This window comes from Tigriopus californicus, chromosome 1 (genome assembly GCF_007210705.1).
Source record: "Tigriopus californicus strain San Diego chromosome 1, Tcal_SD_v2.1, whole genome shotgun sequence".
Classification (NCBI taxonomy): domain Eukaryota; kingdom Metazoa; phylum Arthropoda; class Copepoda; order Harpacticoida; family Harpacticidae; genus Tigriopus; species Tigriopus californicus.
This window is the reverse complement of record NC_081440.1, coordinates 5,405,331-5,424,712: the sequence shown is the minus strand read 5'-3', so window position 1 is coordinate 5,424,712 and position 19,382 is coordinate 5,405,331. Positions and strand designations below refer to the sequence as shown.

Genomic DNA, 19,382 nt, shown 5'->3' with positions numbered 1-19,382 from the left:
TATGTTTTGGTGTAATTCAACTCGACCATGGAAAATTGAGCTTTGATGTTGACAGAGCACATTAATTAGTAAAGTGCAATCTGGAATTTAGCTCGCTATGAAATTGCAATTTTCACACAACTCATACGGTCTTCTACGGCTGCTTTCGATGCATATCAATTCGTACTTATGTGAATAAAGCGTAAAATGAGAAGAACGTTGTAGGCCTTCGTACTCTGGTTTATTTCAAACGCCAACAACAGACGAATCGTCAGAAAAGTGAAGAGCCTAACAGAGATGGGAACAGATTCCATTCACGTGCTCTAACATGACTCCACTGACCTTGCACTTCCATCCTTGGTCAAAATGGCTGAAGATCTATTTTCATTTGCAAGTGACCTATTGGTTAAGTACAATGCTCGATTGCTCATCTTTGTCCTGATCGAGTGAAGAATAGAGAATATTGGCCTCCACTCAAGAAAGTCTTGCTTTAAGCATCAACGTTGAAAAGCCCTATGTTTTTGTTCAAGGGCCAACCTTGCAAAGCTGCTGAGTGTCAAACAGAACAGGGGACAAGATTTTCTGGTCGAAATGATAAAGGTCTTGCTTTCAAAAATAGCGTGCCCGTGTCAGACCAAAGGATCGCAGTTCATGGTCGACAAAGTAAAGGCCATTGGGTTAACGACCATTTTCAAGGCGAAGGTTGACCGAGATAGAATGGGCAAAGGGTGAAGGTCGCCAGGTGAAAGATCTGTTACAAGCTTGAGTGCGGCTCGATCCAAGGCGTAGTTTCTGAAGGTGTACAACGAATATTGATGAGGATTTGTAATTAGATCACGTCTTAAGGGCCGTGTACAGTAGTCGAAATACCCTGATCAGAACCATACTTGTGAATATATTCGATTAACTAACTCCGTCTTAAGGATTGATATCGTAAGCCAAAAACAGACATCGAGTGCTCATACAAGGCTAAGTTAAGGATTCGGCTTTTTGTTTTTATTTATCGCCTTGTAAGCAACCAAGTACGTAGTCGTACCAAATGCACTTTCAAAACAGTGTGACATGAAAATTTCATCGCAATTGTTAATTTGTATCAATCTTTTTAGTTCAATAACCATTAAGCGCCTCCATTCAACTCGGTGACTTTCTTGACTCTCCTTGGCATCTTTAACCATTAGCTCATCCTTTTTTCAAAGCATTGGCCTTTGCTTTATATGTACACAAAGTCATACGAGTAATATGAATGGGCCCGAAACTTTCCTGTCCCACTGTAGGTTGATAATTGATGATGGATCAACACTTGAAGTATACTGTAGATATCAAATGAGAACTTACCTGCAATTTTGATGTTCTGAGGGAGAAGAGGAAACTTCCCGAGGTAAACGTAGCCTTTGATATCATACCAAGCAATCGATGCATAGTAGATGTTCTCCGGATCCGGATCTAGTAAGACGTAGGCACGGATAACAGTAGATTGCAAGCTCGGATAGAATCCGACTATGGTCATCCGAAAGAAGTGTTCTCCAAAAACATTTTTGAACCGTGTTCCCAGCTGAAAATAGAGCCCCATCAATTTGAGTGGTTTCCGGTCTTTGTTGGGATCGATAACTAATATGAGCACGGCCCATTGATGACTTGATTCTTAATTCTAGGGCAAGGCGGGAATGATTCTCATGACTTTTTTCCCACCGTCAGATTGAAAAGTGTCTGAGAGTACAATAGTGTTGTTGTTTCAAACTGGCAAATTTTGAGGTCTAAGGAAGCTCAAGGCCGAGTGAAAAATTTATAATATTTTAGAAAGCCAAAAATATATATTCCTAGGCTTTAAGTTTAGACCAGAAATGCTTCGAAAAGTTTCTTGTATATGTTTGTTCATTATTAATCGACAAAGCTTTGAAATGCCTGATCATGGGAAAGGATTATTTTTCAGTAGATTTGTTCAAGGGCGCAAATGAAAAGGAACTTATTGAAGTCGGATAAAGTGTTACTTAACGTTTTTCAAATGGGAATTATCTTCTTAGCACCGTTAGGGCACTCACTCACATTGAGTGCAGTAGAATATGCAGTCTGATGTCACCACAAGGTGTTTTTCTAATGTGTGTATGTATGGGGGGGGGTCACTAGCTCGTATTTCATATGCAAACGTGTTTCACTAGGAAAATTGAGTGAATGAGAGAACTCCTATTCGGAGAGACTACATAATTTGGGATTGTGCATTATTTAGAGATGGTACGAAAGGTATCTGATACCGTACGTCTTCAAAAGCATCCATGAGCTTTGTCCCAACCCAGGATTTAGGGTCAATTCTAGTGACCGTAGAGACTTAATGTGCGTTTTGAGACGCCCTTAAGTATGCATTCCCTCAAATATTCATAGGGAGTATGTAGGTGTTGATCAAGAAGCAAAACTTAATAAACTCAAAAAATGAAAATAATCATCCGTACAAATCTGAGCCCCTGAAACACAAATACAAACTAAAGTTGGAAAAAGCGAAACGACTTTTTATTCGATTGTAGAAAATCGTTCTACGTGTTTGAAAATTCCCTTGTTATTATGAGTCATTCAAAACGTCCGAAAAAGTAGTTATCGTTATTTCAAAGTCACTTTATGTTGAAGAAAAGATTTTTTTTTTTGGGGGGGGGGAAATGGATTGAAACGTTTTCAAACGGTTAATTTATATTTGGCAGTGAAAAACGTGCCGAGTTTTGTGGACGCATATTACACATTTTCGGAATTGAGTGAACAAGAAATCAATTAGTTGACAGAAAAATTCTCTATCCCTTTCTAACTTAATCAGTTTAGGATAGAATTTTTTATATGGTAGATAAAAAACACGTTCATGTGCTTTTAGGAAATGAATGGGAACAAAATCAGTAAGTGACTTCCATATTAACGCTAACCTTGTTCTCATGATAGCTCTTTAAATTTCATGTAGGGAAATATCGGAAGCGGCAGTTGGAATGCTCTCAAATGGTGTTTGATTGTACTCTGAATCCGAATACTGTGAAAAAAAATGTGTTTTATGGTACTACGTAGGATGTCATAGGAAGCATCTTTCATGACGAGTGTATGTTGTATAGTTTGTAATAAGATTTAGACACAAGCAGACTTTGTGGGGCTAATCATAATACCTATCTAAGCAAGAGCTCGATATGTGTACATGAACTTGAATTGAAATTGGAATTAACCCTAGGTTTGATTGAGAATGAGTGAATATAGGCTATACATAAATCGAAAGAAGCGTTTTTAAATGACTAACAACATCACAAAGTATGAGAAAGTGATTGGAAAATACCAAACAGTAGTTGAAGTATAATGGAAAGCTATTATCCCTTTGTCATCCACTGGGATTGCAGCCTGTTAACGTCTATTTTTTTTAGATAATTGAATAAATGGGCCCAAGTGTAAATTATGACCGGGAAGGTGCCTGATTTTATGCAACTCGATCCCTTCAACACAGAGTCTAAGAACAAATCCGCAATTTGTTGTGCTATGATTTTGCATTACCATTTGATGCATTTGATCCGACATATTTAGAAACGTTTGCGACTCCCTCAAATCCATGCCCGCCACAAAAGGTTGATCGTAGAGTTGGACAGTAACGTCGAAAACCGTATTTTTCTCAACCAACTGTTGATAAACTGCAACCAAAGAAGAAGGCCGTTTATAGTAGCTACAGCATACGGGGGAAACGTACATACAATATTGAACATCTACCAAATCTCGGTTTGGTGACTAGTTCTGACTTTAATCAAGAATGAGCCACTCCCACCCTGGATATTAAAAAGGCAAAGAGCGTGGTTCATTCACAATGGGAATGAAATAATGCATGTACGTGTATTCATTCCCATCCTATTAGCATGCTGCGTGGGTAAAGGTGGTACATATTGTTCCAATTGTGATCCACAGTGCTTAATCTTTCATTTGTCGAATCCTACACGGATGATATGGTCACGTTGTTTAAATCCCTCGCCGTTGCTCTATTCAAGACTCTTCCTCCCTCCTCTCCTTTTCATTTCTCCTCGGCAAGACTCAACAAGTGAGCCCGACCAGTTCCACCCGGTTCCCTGTTTTACTCCTCACTCTTGGCCTCTTGTGGAACGTTCCCAGAGAGGTTCAGTCTCACTCCGGTGCTTCATAGATGAGGAACTCTAATTGGGAATGAAAGGTCCGACCTACATGAGTCCGAAGTATTGTTATGAACTATCCAACCTGACCATGTCGAATAAAAAGGAAAAAGAAATGAGCTCCTTTTTGAGAGGCCACCAAGGCTCGGTGTCCAACCCGGTGATCAATGGCGCTCCACAGTCCCCTGAAGAAGAAGCCGAATTAATGGACCTGTTCCACAAATTCTGTTCATCGTCGACCATCCATGGAACTTACTTCTGGACAGAGTCCAAAAGCCGATTGGCCAAGATTGCTTGGGGCATTATTGTGCTTATGGGAGTACTCTTCGCCATTTTCATCATCAACAGTAGTTTCAAAGGCTGGAAAGATAATCCTGTGGTGACATCGGTAATGCAGAAGTCCATCGAGGAAATCCCATTTCCGGCTATCACCATTTGTCCAATGGATGACACCAGGTACGTGAAGGTTCTTTTTGGTTGGTATTGATGTTGAAGACAACGGAAAAATGTCCATCATTGGAAGTAGTGGTGGGGAGAGTCCGGAATCGAGTCCGAATCCACTCTAGTCTTCAACTCATTTTTTTTACAAAGGACTCGAGGTCGGACTCGTCAAAAAAGACATTGATTTTTTTAGAATTTTGCAAGACAATTTTGCTTGACCTGACTTTACTAAAAGACTCGATTCTATTGCCGAACTCGAGTTCGGACTCGGTGAGTCCGGCATAAAGAAAATCTTGGTGTCTTTAAAAGCTGAGGTTGACAGTTTTCCTTATTTGTATTGGCTTGTGATTAGTAACCTGGAAGAGAGGCCCAAGGGGATACCATTTATTCAGACAAAGGACCTTTAGTAAACATGTCTTTTGGACGATGGGTACCAAATGTGTTACTTATTTTGCATCCATTTCCCCGCCCTTGAACAACAGATTCAAGTTTCCATTGAGCGTTCCTTCTTTTTCCGCCCGAGAGTCCCTTTAGCCTTAGGATGGAGCATTGAATTTTCTGTTCAATGTTCCATCTAACATAGACAGCATTTCTGGGCCATCTTTTCTGCTTTGTGTTTGCTTGAAAGCAAATATCAGGTCCAAAAAAACAGCAGATATTGGGTAGGCAAAGAATTCCATGTTAGGTCAATATTATATGCTTTTGAGGAATGCCCATATTCATCCTAATCAAAAGTTTCCGAGGTATATTTTTGTTTCTCAATCATAGAGGACTAGACTGAATGCATGGTTAAAGAACGGGAAAGTGGGAAATTCGTTCCACAATGCATTCCGAAATGTCTTCTAAAATTGAGGTGTGTTATCTTGGTAATTAAATTGCATGACTAATCTTTCTTGATGCCAATTAGCCGAGACATGGTCCAAACAAATTTGAGTCTTGTTCAAATTTTGAGTCTAACCACCGTTTTGATGCATGAGAGCCGAACACGAAAAGCTCAAGCTTGACATGGCTTTATTTGGCGATAATCCTCGTTAACGATGAATCTTAAGTGTCGTTTTCTCCACTTTAGGTTTGGATATGTGGAACGAATGGCCAATCAAGCTGGTCACAAGAACTTCAATCTGAAGAAAATGATCGCTCATCTCCTCCGCCTTATTCATACTGATCGACCATTACCTCAAGAAAATGATTGCCTTCTTAAATACTGCATTGATATTATGACTGACGAGGACACGGAGTCTTCAGATGAAATGGAAAACTGCGTGGAGACCTGTCCAGCCAGGACTGAGTTCATTGACTTCTTCAAACAAATCAACACGACCCTGAGTTCAGACTACGAAGAATTCATTCTGAATTCCACCGAAAACGAAATAGAAAAATCCATCAGGGACGTGGCGAAATTCGGACATAATGGTCGTTCCAAACGATCTCTAGGGGGGCAATGCCTTGTGGAAATGAGGACCAACTGCAGCCGATATGTCAAAGATTTTCGATTCTTGAGGGACCTCAAGAAACTCTTGCAATCAGATGAGGCGAGAGTCCATAATCAGTTTGCCACGGCACGCCCTGGAACGATCCTGAAAATGATCCACTCTTTGGTTGATGCTGATCCTGAAGCACAGAAGGTTCTCTTTGACACTTATTTGGATCCGATAAAGTATCCAACCATCTATAGCTGTTCCAAGGGCGATATGCCCGTACCGGATTTGGTCACCCTGATATCAAGTTGGGGTTGGCGCGACGGCCGAGTCAAGGATCAGTGTGACTTGGCCAATGTCAAGTTTGGCGAAGAACTCATTGACATCATGCGAACTTCGTTACATCCACCTCATGCGATTGATGAAGAAGGAAAAGTGGTCCCAAATGCGGCTTTCCCGTACTGTTGGTATGACAACAAACGACAAGAAGGAGCCAAATTGGACCAATACCCCGAGGGCCGATTTTGCAACGCCTTTCAAACCGTCTTCAACGATCATGGGCTTTGTTACACCTACAACAATTTCAAACTAGGCATGGAAAACATTAGCAAGGATTCCCTGCATAACTCGGAGGTCTTCAAAATGAGGTCGGTGGCAGGGTGTGGCAAAGATCGAGGTCTACAGTTGGTGGTAGACAATCATCGCTTAACCAGTTTGCTTCCTCCGTCGAAAGAAAGCCGAGGGTTCAAGGTGTTCATTACCCTTCCTGGTGTGGTGTCCTCTAAAGTTCCATTCATTGTAGATACCTCTTTTTACGGCGAACACTCATTCTACCTCCATGGAATACATCACATTCGAACCTCGGAGGCTTTTCAAAACTGGAACGAAGACAACAAGATCTGCCACTTTCCGGAGGATTTCAATCTCAGCTACTTTTCTCACTACTCCCAGGACAACTGTCTTCTGGAATGTCGCATTAAAAAGCTCTCGCTTAAATGCGAATGCTCTCCGTGGTACATCAAACAAAGTGACTTGCCTATTTGTGGAACCACGGGTAATCGCTGTTTTGAAAAGAGCCTCAAAGAATATTCCGAGGATTTGAAGGATCGAAAAGAGTGCGGATGTTTAAATGATTGCGAAGGGGTCCATTTGTTTGCCACCATGTTCCGAGAATCGTACGACATGCACAAAGAGACCTCTCCTGACAAATGGTATAATGCCAAGACTCACGCTGGTCTTTTGGCAGACTATCTATTGGACCCTCAACATATTTTCATCGATGAATTGAGCAAGAATATGCTAATGTTGGCCCATAATGTGACAGAGTTCCACCAATTTGCAGAGGAGCGGTTCCATGAAGATATTGCCGTTCTGAACTTCTTTTTTGATACCCCCATCATCACACAAATCAAATTAGAGCTTCGAACAAGTGTTTTTGATATGATTTCCGCTGTGGGTGGAACGTTGGGTCTTTTTACGGGGATCTCTGTCATCACATTCGTGGAGATTCTTTATTGGATCTGTTGCTTTGTCATGGAGGCTTTCAAGCGAAGTGGAACCGCAACGTTTTCATGCGTTAAAGGAATTCTAAGTTCGTCTCCATCTAACAAGAACGTGGTTGCGAATGGTGGGCATGACAACGCATATATGTTTGATGAATCATCGACCCGAAACAAAACCATAAACACTATTTGCTAATATTTTGGTTTAGCTTGTTCATACGGAAATAGAATATTTTGTGGTTTCTTTATCTTTTGAACAACTGGAGTTGTACCTTACCTTCAGCAGTTCCATTCCATATTGGAAGATGCCCAAATTGGCCTTGACTTATTGCCCGCAGGATATTCTTCCTGGCCTTCTCATTATCCGAAGCTTCAGAAAAGTGACGTGAGTAGTTGATAAGGGGTATTAAAGTAAGTATTGAATCAAGAGCACAACAGACATAATACTACATATTCATCGGTTGGAAAAGAAAACCCAGCACCTACCATCAGATCCATTAAGGGAAAGGAGGACTCGGGTCAAATGGCCCAAACTCTGAATATCCTGAAGCTTCCACTTCCCTTTGAAGACGTCAGACTCAGGAAATTCCTCTCCCAAAACGGATTTGAGCTGCAACACGAAATAATGATCTGATTCAATGGGGGAAGTCCCAAGACTTGTACAGTTCATATTGGAATTGGATTGAATCCTACTCCATGCTTGAGCTCAAGCTGTAAAGATTTATAGGCCTTTGATGCGCGGCTCCTCATGTCTCCCGTAAAGTTTTGCTCCTTCAATATCAATTTGACAACCAATGCTTCTTCTGTAAAAAGAAAGTTTCCAAAATTAGGATAGACAATATGATGACCTACTAATGTCATGTTATACAACATATATAATACAATACCATTGGGTGCCAACTGAAGGCTCTCTTGCTCCTCAGGGGTCAGAAACTTGGTCTTGAGGAAACTGGGAAATCGAAGACCTTCTTCGATAAGAGTTTTCCAAGGCTCTAAAACGCGAAAAATAGCATAGATAGAAAAAAAAGAAGGTCAAGGTAACTTTCGTATTGTACCACGAATTCGACTAAAAGCCTCGCATCGAACTTCATTCACGGATATCAGAAGCACAAGCCATAACACGACAGTTAGTTTGGTTTTCATTATGGCACTACCCATTGCTAACTAAATAAATGCATTTATCGATCCGGAAATACAAAGCTCTGGAGTTTTGTCGAACACAGGGTTAGGCACAAATTCTGGTCATTGAAGAGCATGTTGATCTTAGAGCTCTATGCGAAGAGATTGATCAGTTCATTGACGAGAGCGCAATCTTTGAAGTGTGATAATTCTTGACCAATACCCTTCAATGGATCATAGTTATTCCCAAGGGAACAATAGCATTGGCTTTGTTGTCGCCATGGTTTCCCCTTTTAAGTTGTTCACGGCTTTGGTTCAACGGTGCCTTGGTCATTGCTCAACTTTATCACGTTTCAATGTATCGACTAAATATCAGTAAGCTCTTTGATAATTAGTTCATATGCTTCTCGGAAATATCGTTTCCAGCTCACATCCTTTCATGGTCTTCTCTTTGATGGCCAGGAAGATAAAAGGACCATCTTCAAGTTTCCATCGACAGTTTTTCAACAAGAGCCTTGTAAAACAAGTGGATTGTCCCTCGAAGTAGGTTATTCTTTTGGATGTCTTGGAAGAAAATGATACTCTGATTCTAGGAGACAAATGTTTTCTCAAAATCTTTTGTTATTCACTGTAGCCATGTCATATAATAGCTTCTTTTCTACGCAATTTATGGCTTGTTACGTCGTATCTTCAGGAGACTTTAAGGTACAACGAAAATGTTCCTTTTTATTTGATGTGGATTTATCAGTCGACACTGGGCATGTAATTTCCTCAAAAACAAAACAGGAAATATAAATTGAAATATTTGAAATCGCTACCTATCTTTCTTTTTAAATGATGTCTGATCCACCATGCACCAACGAGCCTGAATCGGCAAACTCACCTAGCCCTTGCATGTTGGGTTGATTTGGAATTGTATTTAAACCTGTGTTAATGTTTATCTTGAAAGGTGGTAACACATCATTGCTTATGTACTCCCCTGGAAAGTAGAGGGTAACAAATTGGACACTGAAACGGCTCGAGAAAAAAGATAAACTGGTTTTTCGACAGCTTGAATGTAATCGCAAAACGCACAGTAAGCATCCATGGTCACTGCATCTTACCCTAAAACCTGGATTGGGGCGTAACTATATAGATGCTTTTGAAAACCTACAGTTTCATATACTGTAAAAGCCATTTATTCTTTGTAATTACTATGTTCGTCACGCTTTTGTCCTTTTTCATGAAGCTAGTCAAAAGAGAGGTAGTTAGTTGCTTGCTGCCAGTCATAATTTAGAACAAATTCTGTGATAATGGTCAATCTATTATGATATGTTAACCACAATTGTGTCAGTGAGTCATTTGTGCCAACATCCTCTAGTCCAAATCCTTAACTATTGTGGTTTGCCTTTAATATAAAAAAAACTCGTATGAATTGATTTGCTTTGGCTTTTCCGCGCGTCACGGCCTAGATAGGTTGCAAATAGGTTTTGTACTATCTTGGAAAACAGTACCATCCAAATTTTCCGAATCATCCTTTGCTTGCAAGATTCTACTTATTATGTACTGCTTATTGTTCTCTACCAATACGATACGCCCTTTGGTGGATTATTAGAGAATAGCTAAAGAAAGAGATCACGAATACTGTGTTAATGTTGACAATGTCAGGGTGTTAATCCTGTAGCAGGATTTAAGTCAAACTTGGACTAGTTTTTGACCAATTCCTGATCTACGTTACATTCAAGGCTAACCAGATCCGTCAACTTTAATTCGTTGGTACGTCACCGCTAAAAGTAAACACCGGTCACGTGACTTCGAAACAGAAATGTGGAACATCGTCTCTGAGTCTTCTGTTATGGTTGTCGCTTGAAATGGTCATTATTCAGTAACTAGCTACTTTTGAGGCAAAGTGTGACGACGAGAAACAACAGGGAAGCTAGCCAAAATACAGTTTACTAATTATTGTTCAAGTTAAGTGGCACTTTGAATTTGCAAAGAGCAAAGTATCATCTTACAATGACATCGGAATGGCAAACATTGGCCCTTACAATTTTACCTTCATTCCATTTTTCAAAAGAATATGCCTATAAGGTGTAAAATTGTAAACAAAGTTCATCATTTTTTTCCTGCCAGATATATTTGTGGAGCAGTATTGCTAGATCATATAATTTGACGTCATACAAATCGTGTTTGGATGTAAATGGGATGTACAACAATAAATACTTTTTCCTTTTGAAATCCTATTAACATAATAGTTCGAAAGTTTCTAAAAGTAATAAATATTTCTGTGATGACATATGTTATTGCTTTGAATATTGATGGCTAAATTGTTGATTCAAAGCCTAGAATATTTATAAAAAAATTAAGCAATGAAGGAGCTCGAGAAAGAAGAGATGTGGACTTCATTGATCGAACTAGGCTGGATTCTTGAGGGCTTGAAGGTGCTCTCAAAACGCACATTAAGCCTCTACGGTCACTAGAATTGACCCTAAAACCTGGGTTGGGACAAAGCTCATGGATACTTTTGAAGACGTACAATATCAGATACCTTTCGTACCTTCTCTGAACACTACAGTCCCAACTCTTTTAGTTTCTTCCAATAGGAGAGCTCTCCCAATCCTGCCATGTTCCTAGTGAAACATCTTTGGACTTGCCATGTTCTTGTCTTGAGTTATATAAAAAGGGGGGAGAACATGTGTAAAGTTCTTATTCTGAAGTGATTTTAGGCAAGTATTGACAAAATATTTGAAAATCCATAATCTTTCCATCAAGATCCTCTGTTTTATGTTATTTTAGAGTTACATTTAACAAAGTAAGCCATTTCATCGAAATATAGCCGAATTATGCTAAACCTTTATTAAACCAGAAACCCTATGTTCCTATTCCTTGTTATTATTACATTCAAAATCTCCCTTTTCTTTGTCTTGCTGTAATTCGTGATATTTCAGAAAGCAACATCCCCAAAACAAAATCCAGTCAAGTTAGAATCATCTTTGCAACAGAGCACTTGGATGACTGATCCTCTGACTGGTCACCGGACAACTCTACCCTGGAGAACTCGATTCAACAGACAACTCAACCCAGCTGAGACCTCGAACCAGGACAACCCGACCCAGGACATCTCGACCCAGGACAACTCGATCCTACAGACAACTCTGCATAGCGGACAACTCGACACAGCACAACTCAACCGAGCGGACCACTTGACCCAACTGACAACTCGACCGTGGGGACAACGGTATGTACACACTCCTCCATGAAATTCACAACAAAAGAATCAAGTTGTGAATATAAAGTTTGCTTGTTTTTCACCCAACATAGTCCATATATCTCGTTTGATGTTCCTTGTTGCCGAATGTCTGGTTTGGAATTGTCACGATTTCTTGTTGGACAGTTTGTTCAGGATAGTGCTTGAAGAGTCACAAAACAGAAATGCTAACGTTTTAACGTCAAATAAATTCTGACATTGTGAATTTGCTTTCTTAATAGTGCATCTATACAAGATATATTTGGACACATGATTTGACAAGCAATTCCAGATATGTTAGACATCTGAAAAGAGGGACTAAAATTTATTTCATTGTATTTTTTGCATCATTTTGACTCACCTCGATATTATAACGCTTTGTTTTCTTTTTATGCCGCTAGATGTCTCATGAAACAAGCAGTCCCTATTCGTGTGTGGGTGCTCCTGCAGTTTCTTGCACTCTCTCCATATCATGTGATTTGAGTTTTTTTTTTGAGATCTTGAAGTGATATGAGGTTGTTCTTGGCATAATTCGTCCTCTTTTTGCTTTCTTTGCGAATTTCTTTATTTGCATGAGAAAAACAGGGTCAAAAACCTGGAGTGAATTAAATGACAAAAGTCAGCTATGAGGACATTCTTACCATAAACAAGAAAAATGAAATATATTAAGCCATGTAGCATTTGAAAATGTTTAATTTACGTACGATTTCTGGGTTATATAGTTTCTTATTTGCCAAAACAAAATAATGATTACAGAAAAGAACACTTTTGAACCCAAGGAACCAGGAGAAACACGTTTGCTTTTGCTAAAATTTTCGCATACAGCCATGCTTTTTGGTTTTTGTGATCAAATTGTTTTATTGCTGGATGCTTTGGGTTTGTAGTGGTGGTCCTATGTCTAAAATTAATGGTCCCATGATTTTTTTGTTTGAAGCCTTTGGATTTTGATCTCTTCAAACCAACTTTTCGTAAACATGATCTTAAATCAAAATCAATTCTTACGACAATGCGCTCAAAGATCCAAAATAAAAATATATCGTAAATAATTCAAAGTCGTATTAAATAATGTATTGTCCTTCGTTGACCAAAAAATGAATATGCCAGTTAAATAAGTTTTGAGTCAAGACTGGAGAAAACACGAGGTGTTAAATTTAGCAAACGACGAAGCACAAAATGAATGAGGCAGATTCATGATAAAAATGAAATAACTAGAGGGTGGAATAATTCGTTTTCTCCGTTAATTGCCTTTTATTATTGTACGCTGAGTTTTACAAGGAATTATTTGAGTTGATGTAAAAAGTTCGAATTGACTCATAAAGAGGATTGTTTTTTATCACTCTGAGCTCAATTCGTTGGAAGAAGAATGCATTCGGTTGCTTCAGTTAAAAATTTCTAATTTTCGCACCCAACGTTGCTCTGCAGTGGTGGCGTCGACCGCGGTAAGGAGAACGATGGCAAATGTGCAACTAAAAGTTATGAGGAGATAAATAGTGGTTGCCCTTATTTGATCTGACTTGATTCAACAAATATGGGCAATGCGGTAGTGGAAATTTCCTTCATCCAATGTTAAGATAAACATTTTATATTACACACTCCCCATGCGCATAACCACAATAGGAATAAATACGGCATACCTAAGGCAGTCCCATGACGACAAAATAACTCTAGAACGCTTGTATTCCATTTTGAGATGTAGTGATGGTTAATTTGAATTTATGTTTTAATCTTATTTGCACAATATGAGATATAAGCCCATGGATTTGACACCTTAAATAACAAGTTAAGTTTGGAGCAAAAATTGCAGAAGTTGGACAATACGGAAGTCCAAAAGAGCTGTGTTTTCAAGCTCTTATCTCGAAAGTAAAATTGATATTGTGCAGCCCTACTTTTGATCGAGATGCTGGGCTCTTTGGATGTAGCCCTTAGAAGTAAAATTACTGTTTGACAAGTAAAAGTTGATAAGCAAGTACTGTCCAAGGAAAAAAGGAGTACCTACTGTAAAGATATGCACCAACCACAGATCAAATAACGACTAGATCTCGCATTGACCCGACCTCAGTGCAGAGCAAAATGGATTTTGTGTCAGCAGATCTGCATGCCAAAAAAGAGAAGGGCAACTGCCTGACCAGTAGTAACGACCTACAATCGCCGGGTCTTCAACGAACGCAGTCAGTGACAAACTCACTCAAAATCAGGCCACGCTTACCAATGAAAATGCATAAGTCACTAGACACCAAAATTTATTTACCAGCTGATGAAGGCCAGTGTTCGCATTTTTCCCCGTGCTATGCGAGGACTAAACATTATATGGTCTGTGGAACCAACACTTAATTGCACTCTCGTCAAAGAATAGTTTGACTGAGGTTTTGGTAAGTTCACATTTTGGCCAACTTGGATCAATCAGATAGGACTTCTTTGAAATCAGTCTAAACAATTGATTAATAGAATGTAGATACCGTCTTCCTCCTTCCACATCTCGCTTATTTTAATGCAGATTATTTAGATTATCACAGTGAGAATATGGAGAAATAGAGGTTTCTTCATACAGTAGAAAGCTTATTAATTTGAAATAGGACGCTCTGAACATATTCATACTTTGCTTGAATTGCTAACTTCAAAATAACATAAATGCAAATGAAGACATTTCATTGAGTTTTGGGACGTTATTTAGGAACAAAAATCTTGGTTAAACTTGACTAAAACTGCTTCTTCCTTTCTACAAATTGAGCGCTAAGCACCTAATATCCATACAGTTTTAAATGCATGCATAAATGCAAAAAAATCCAAAATATAGGAAGACTTTGTTCAAAAAGAGTTGCAAACTAGCAATATGGCTGAAGAGCATTTCGAATCCAGTAATTGCGTGCAATCTTTTTCATTTCAGAATCTTTCAAATTGAGGAAGTAAAATTTAAAAAGTTAGCACAATTTGGCACTGAAGTATGTTTTTGGGTTGATTGAATCAAAGGCAAAATGAATTATGTTTTTTCATCCAATGAGGAATGAGTCGGAAAAAAAGAACAATTAGCCAGCCTATCTTTGACATCTAAAATCTCCAAAGAACTTAAAAACCGTCAAACTACGAGTGCCGTGCCTTGAACGCAATTTCTTTTCCGGAAATTATGTGACCCAGGTCACTAATTTTGCATAAGATTTTAATAGAATAACCCAAAGACAACACAAACGGAGTATAATCCAATAAAAAGGAATCGGCCCAATCGGCCCTCTATTTGCTAGAGGTTGAATGAAAAAGCGCCCTCTGACGTGCTAAACGTAAATCATTTTTCATGCAGCGCAAGGAGGCTATGGTTAAGCTAACATATGCTTTCACTTGTTGAACCATAAGACCTGTGTCATTGATTAAACAATTAAATTGGTTTTTCTTCTTCTTGGATTTATGTACCGGTTCAGACATGTTTAAGTATTAAAACTATACATAGTCGAGGTAATCCTGCCACCTGGCGACCAGAGTTGACCTCAACGTTAGCTGTTTGATATGATTTGGTTTTGGGTGGGCAGATTTTGAATCAAACGGACTTTCTAAGTCCGATTTTGGTACTTTAGTTGAGTGATTACAAAAACGTGGTATTACGTTGGATGGATGGTTTTGATGCACACCTGACAGTTTTGCATGAAGCCCCACCTTTGGCACTTTCAATATAACAAGACCAAGCCAAACCAGCCACAGGCTAAAAGGAACCAAGGGGTCAATAACTTGTTCCATGATTTTGGACAGTTATTTTGTTTAAAGCTGAAGATGGTATATTCATTTTCATATATGTGTACATGTTCAGTTTCATACATGTGTACATGCACAAGAGCCATACAGTAAAGCCCTGTGGGCTTATGAAAACGGCTTTGTTCACCTGGTTCCTAAGACAATGGTTTTTAGATATGTTTGCTCATGTAGCAGTGGTCAATGATTTTTGATAAGCTATAAACTATTGTAAGTTTGTGAAGTGAGTGAAACTTCATTCAAGTTAATTCACAAAGAAAGTGGGTCATGCTTGTCACATTTTACAAAAATCTCAGAGAAATTCCAGCTTGGCCTGTTTCACTCATTTAAATCTTTTTACTTCTCTTTGCACTCAATCCTACTGCCCTGTATTTAAAGAGTGCTACAGTGAGGTCAGGGCACCATTGCAATTAATTTTGAACTTTCAATTCTGTTCCAAAAAATGAAGTTTACATGGATCCCAGATCCAAACCAAACACATTTTTGTAAATTTTGTGCTTTAAGAGTTAGTTCAACGGCTTAAGTCACTCTTCAGGCATCCCTATCTGCAATCACAGCAACACCAGAATAAAAGATGGATTTTTAAATAGAATTATAGAAAGTGGCTCAACAACTGGCATTTGAAACATTAGAAGTACGTTAAAGGGTGCCTGAAAGGTAGCTGAAGCTGTATATGACACATAGAATCAGAGAATATTATGTAAATGGGTTTGGTTTGGATTTGGGGCCCAGGCAATCTTTTTGTTTCTTTTGGAATCTTTTGGAAAGGAATAAAGTTAAATTGCAATGGTGCACTGATCTCACTTTTGTATTCTTCTATATACAGAGCCCTACTCAATCCACTCCTATCTAATCAAAAACGAGACGCATGTAAGGCAAGGGTAAAAAAGTCAACATTGATGAAGAAGTTGGACAACTTTTGTAGATGAAAAAAAAATCCTTTTAATGAAAATACAACTATTTTGATGACGCTGAAATAAATGTCTGGAAAACGAGGAGAAATGTCCGTTCTGACGGTTATGAGCTTCAAAATCTGCCCACCAAAATACAAATCATAACAGCTGGCGTTGAGGTCAATTCTGATCGCCAGGTGGCAGGATTACATATAACATTATTTGAAAGGATGCGTGAGTTTTCAAAACTAAGTTTCGTACATTTCTGCCAATTTAATGCGAAAGTCGGCGTTACTTTCATCGGTAAGGTTTCGTTGAATTTGATGTTTCACAGTCCTTAACACAGTCCCACTCAAACTTTGTCGAAGGACCTACTCTAAGTGCAATTCATTCTTTTTTTGAGGTACAACTAAAGTCCTGACTGGCCATGAATGAAAACTACCACACAGACTTAAGCCACCACACTTTTAGGTTGGCAAGAGCTTGGGGAAACGTTCATCCCCGAAAAGCCTGTCAACCCATGGCTTAAGAAATCCTTGATGAGGAGCAATCCTTGGATCAGGACAAGTTTCCATACTCTCTGAAGTTAGCTAAAACATGTTGTTCAAATCCTCAACCGTCGCTCGTCAGTAACTATGAGTTCATCTCTTTTATTTGAATATTGTGAAAGTAAAAATGGATGAATGACAAACTGCCAAGATTAGTTTAGAGAGAGAAGAGGCGCTATCGAGCAATGAAGCGCTACCAGTCAGACGAATTAAATCAATACCAACACTTACAAAAAAGAGTGAAGGCAGCAATTCGAAAACAAAAGACCAGAAGTGAGTCATACCAGAACTCTACAAAAGAGTTCTATCAATAGCTAAGTTTCTAAACTGCCCAACAACCCATAGTTCCACTCACGAATCCCACAGCAGGCCTTAAAGTGATAAGTGATCAGATAATAAACTTCGAAACGCTGTATTGCTCTATTCCCAGGATAATTGTAAACATCCAAACCATTAAAAACGTGATCCAAGGGCTTGACAGTGAATCCTCTTCAGTTCCGGATGGCATTAGTGCCAAGTTCCTAAACGAATGAGTACGGCAGTGACCAGACAACTCGACCTTACGGACAACTCGACCCAGCGGACAATTTGACCCAGCGGACAATTTGACCGAGTGGACAACTAGACCCAGGGCAACCTGATCCAGGACAAGCCGACCCAGGACAACTCGACCCAACGGTTAATTCGACCCAGTGGACAACTGGTACAAAACTGAAGCGTGATGAGTTATCATTCAATTTGCTTGCAAATATGTTATCATTGAGGTTCTCCTCAGTGCCCAACCTCACCTTCTCGATTTTGTCTACTGCATGAACTCTGTGCTCTCACGGTCACAGAGTGGGAAACTGGCCAGAGTGGGAAACGGGCCAGAGTGGGAAACAGTCCAGAGTGAATCCCGGAACAATTGCCCAAACTGCGGAACAACTGTCCAAACTGAGGAACAACCATAATAGATGGGGACCAAATAAATAATCACGGGAGGTTGCAAGTAGGACTGCCAATTTACATTTCAATGCCATATGACACCACTGGTGGAATGGTCGAAACCCTTAAATTAGCCTTAAAAAATAACCCTGATTTTCTTTCGTCAAAGCAGGGTTGCTGTTTGCTCAGACATAACATTTTACGAGGCAATGTAATCGCTCGGTGCGTCACTTTCGAAATTATTTGGCAATCTTATTCTGAAAATTTACTTGATTCCATCACTAATGGTGCGTCTACACGACAAATAATTCGGCAAATAATTAGCCATTTCACAGACATTGTTGGGCATTTCANCTGAAAATTTACTTGATTCCATCACTAATGGTGCGTCTACACGACAAATAATTCGGCAAATAATTAGCCATTTCACAGACATTGTTGGGCATTTCACAAATAGTTCTCGGTTTGTTCAAATAATTGGTAGCCATGACATCTTGGCTAAGAACGGACCAAAGTTTCTACAGGCAGCCTAAAAGTGATTGCGGCTGAATTGGCATTTTGTTATGACTAGTATTGGTCGAGGTACGTCCATAATTTTTAGTGGTTTATGTCTAGCGTTCTTCATGGAGGCATTAGAGCAGATACGAATTGGCGCGCTTGTTCACGGCACAAGTCTTTCGTCATCTCTCATGGCCTGTTTGGGGCCGACTTGGCAGTTTGCCTCCAATTATTGAATGATTAATTGATGTCCAAACGGGTTAGATAATACGAGTTTGGATTTAAATGGTATCTAGGAAGCAAGCATGATTGTGGGATGTGTTTATTAATCATGGAGCCCATTTGGGTGAGCCCTTTCCAACCCAGCCCAAGTAAAACTGGACAGGACCCAGGACAACTCGACCCAACGGTTAATTCGACCCAGTGGACAACTCAACTAGAGGACAAATCGAGGTCAAAGAACAACTTGACCCAATACAATAACTAAAAACAAAATCTTGACCAAAAAAATCTTGATTGTGGTACAAAACTGAAGGGTGATGAGTTATCATTCAATTTGCTTGCAAATAGGTTATCATTGAGGTTCTCCTCAGTGCCCAACCTCACCTTCTCGATTTTGTCTACTGCATGAACTCTGTGCTCTCACGGTCCTCTTCTCCCGCCATGTGAATAAATTGCGAGATGGTAGTTGATTGGTTTATTACCAAGAGTTTCTAGCTATTTATACAGATCACAGAGAGACACAATATGAGCATATGCTCGCCACACCTCTTCCCCAGAGTGGGAAACTGGCCAGAATGGGAAACGGGCCAGAGTGGGAAACAGTCCAGAGTGAATCCCGGAACAATTGCCCAAACTGCGGAACAACTGTCCAAACTGAGGAACAACCATAATAGATGGGGACCAAATAAATAATCACGGGAGGTTGCAAGTAGGACTGCCAATTTACATTTCAATGCCATATGACACCAC

The 19,382-nt window shown here is 39.5% G+C and overlaps 2 protein-coding genes across 2 annotated transcripts in view; one reads left to right on the top strand and one right to left on the bottom strand.

The window, feature by feature from the left end:
* Window positions 1-8,684, bottom strand: part of LOC131884875 (uncharacterized) — a 12,564-nt gene extending 3,880 nt beyond the window's left edge. Inside the window, exons 1-7 of the mRNA XM_059232773.1 lie at window positions 8,523-8,684; window positions 8,355-8,459; window positions 8,161-8,270; window positions 7,954-8,077; window positions 7,745-7,837; window positions 3,487-3,620; window positions 1,315-1,531 (exon numbers count right to left, since the gene is read on the bottom strand). Of these exons, the coding sequence (XP_059088756.1) occupies window positions 1,315-1,531; window positions 3,487-3,620; window positions 7,745-7,837; window positions 7,954-8,077; window positions 8,161-8,270; window positions 8,355-8,459; window positions 8,523-8,625 (886 nt within the window). The 5' untranslated portion in view covers window positions 8,626-8,684. The remainder of the gene's footprint in view (window positions 1-1,314; window positions 1,532-3,486; window positions 3,621-7,744; window positions 7,838-7,953; window positions 8,078-8,160; window positions 8,271-8,354; window positions 8,460-8,522) is intronic.
* LOC131884864 (uncharacterized) lies at window positions 4,046-7,727 on the top strand. Its single transcript, XM_059232763.1, has 2 exons — window positions 4,046-4,562; window positions 5,617-7,727. Exons 1-2 carry the CDS (start codon window positions 4,141-4,143, stop codon window positions 7,661-7,663), a joined length of 2,469 nt encoding a protein of 822 aa, XP_059088746.1. The 5' UTR covers window positions 4,046-4,140; the 3' UTR covers window positions 7,664-7,727.
* Window positions 8,685-19,382: the final 10,698 nt, after the last annotated feature.

What these genes read in the sequence shown, in the direction of transcription:
- LOC131884864 (XM_059232763.1), top strand. Translation starts at nt 4,141, where the DNA reads ATGAAAGGTCCGACCTACATGAGTCCGAAGTATTGTTATGAACTATCC. An exon ending in TGTCCAATGGATGACACCAG is followed by an intron (nt 4,563 to 5,616) that starts GTACGTGAAGGT and finishes TCTCCACTTTAG; the next exon opens with GTTTGGATATGTGGAACGAA.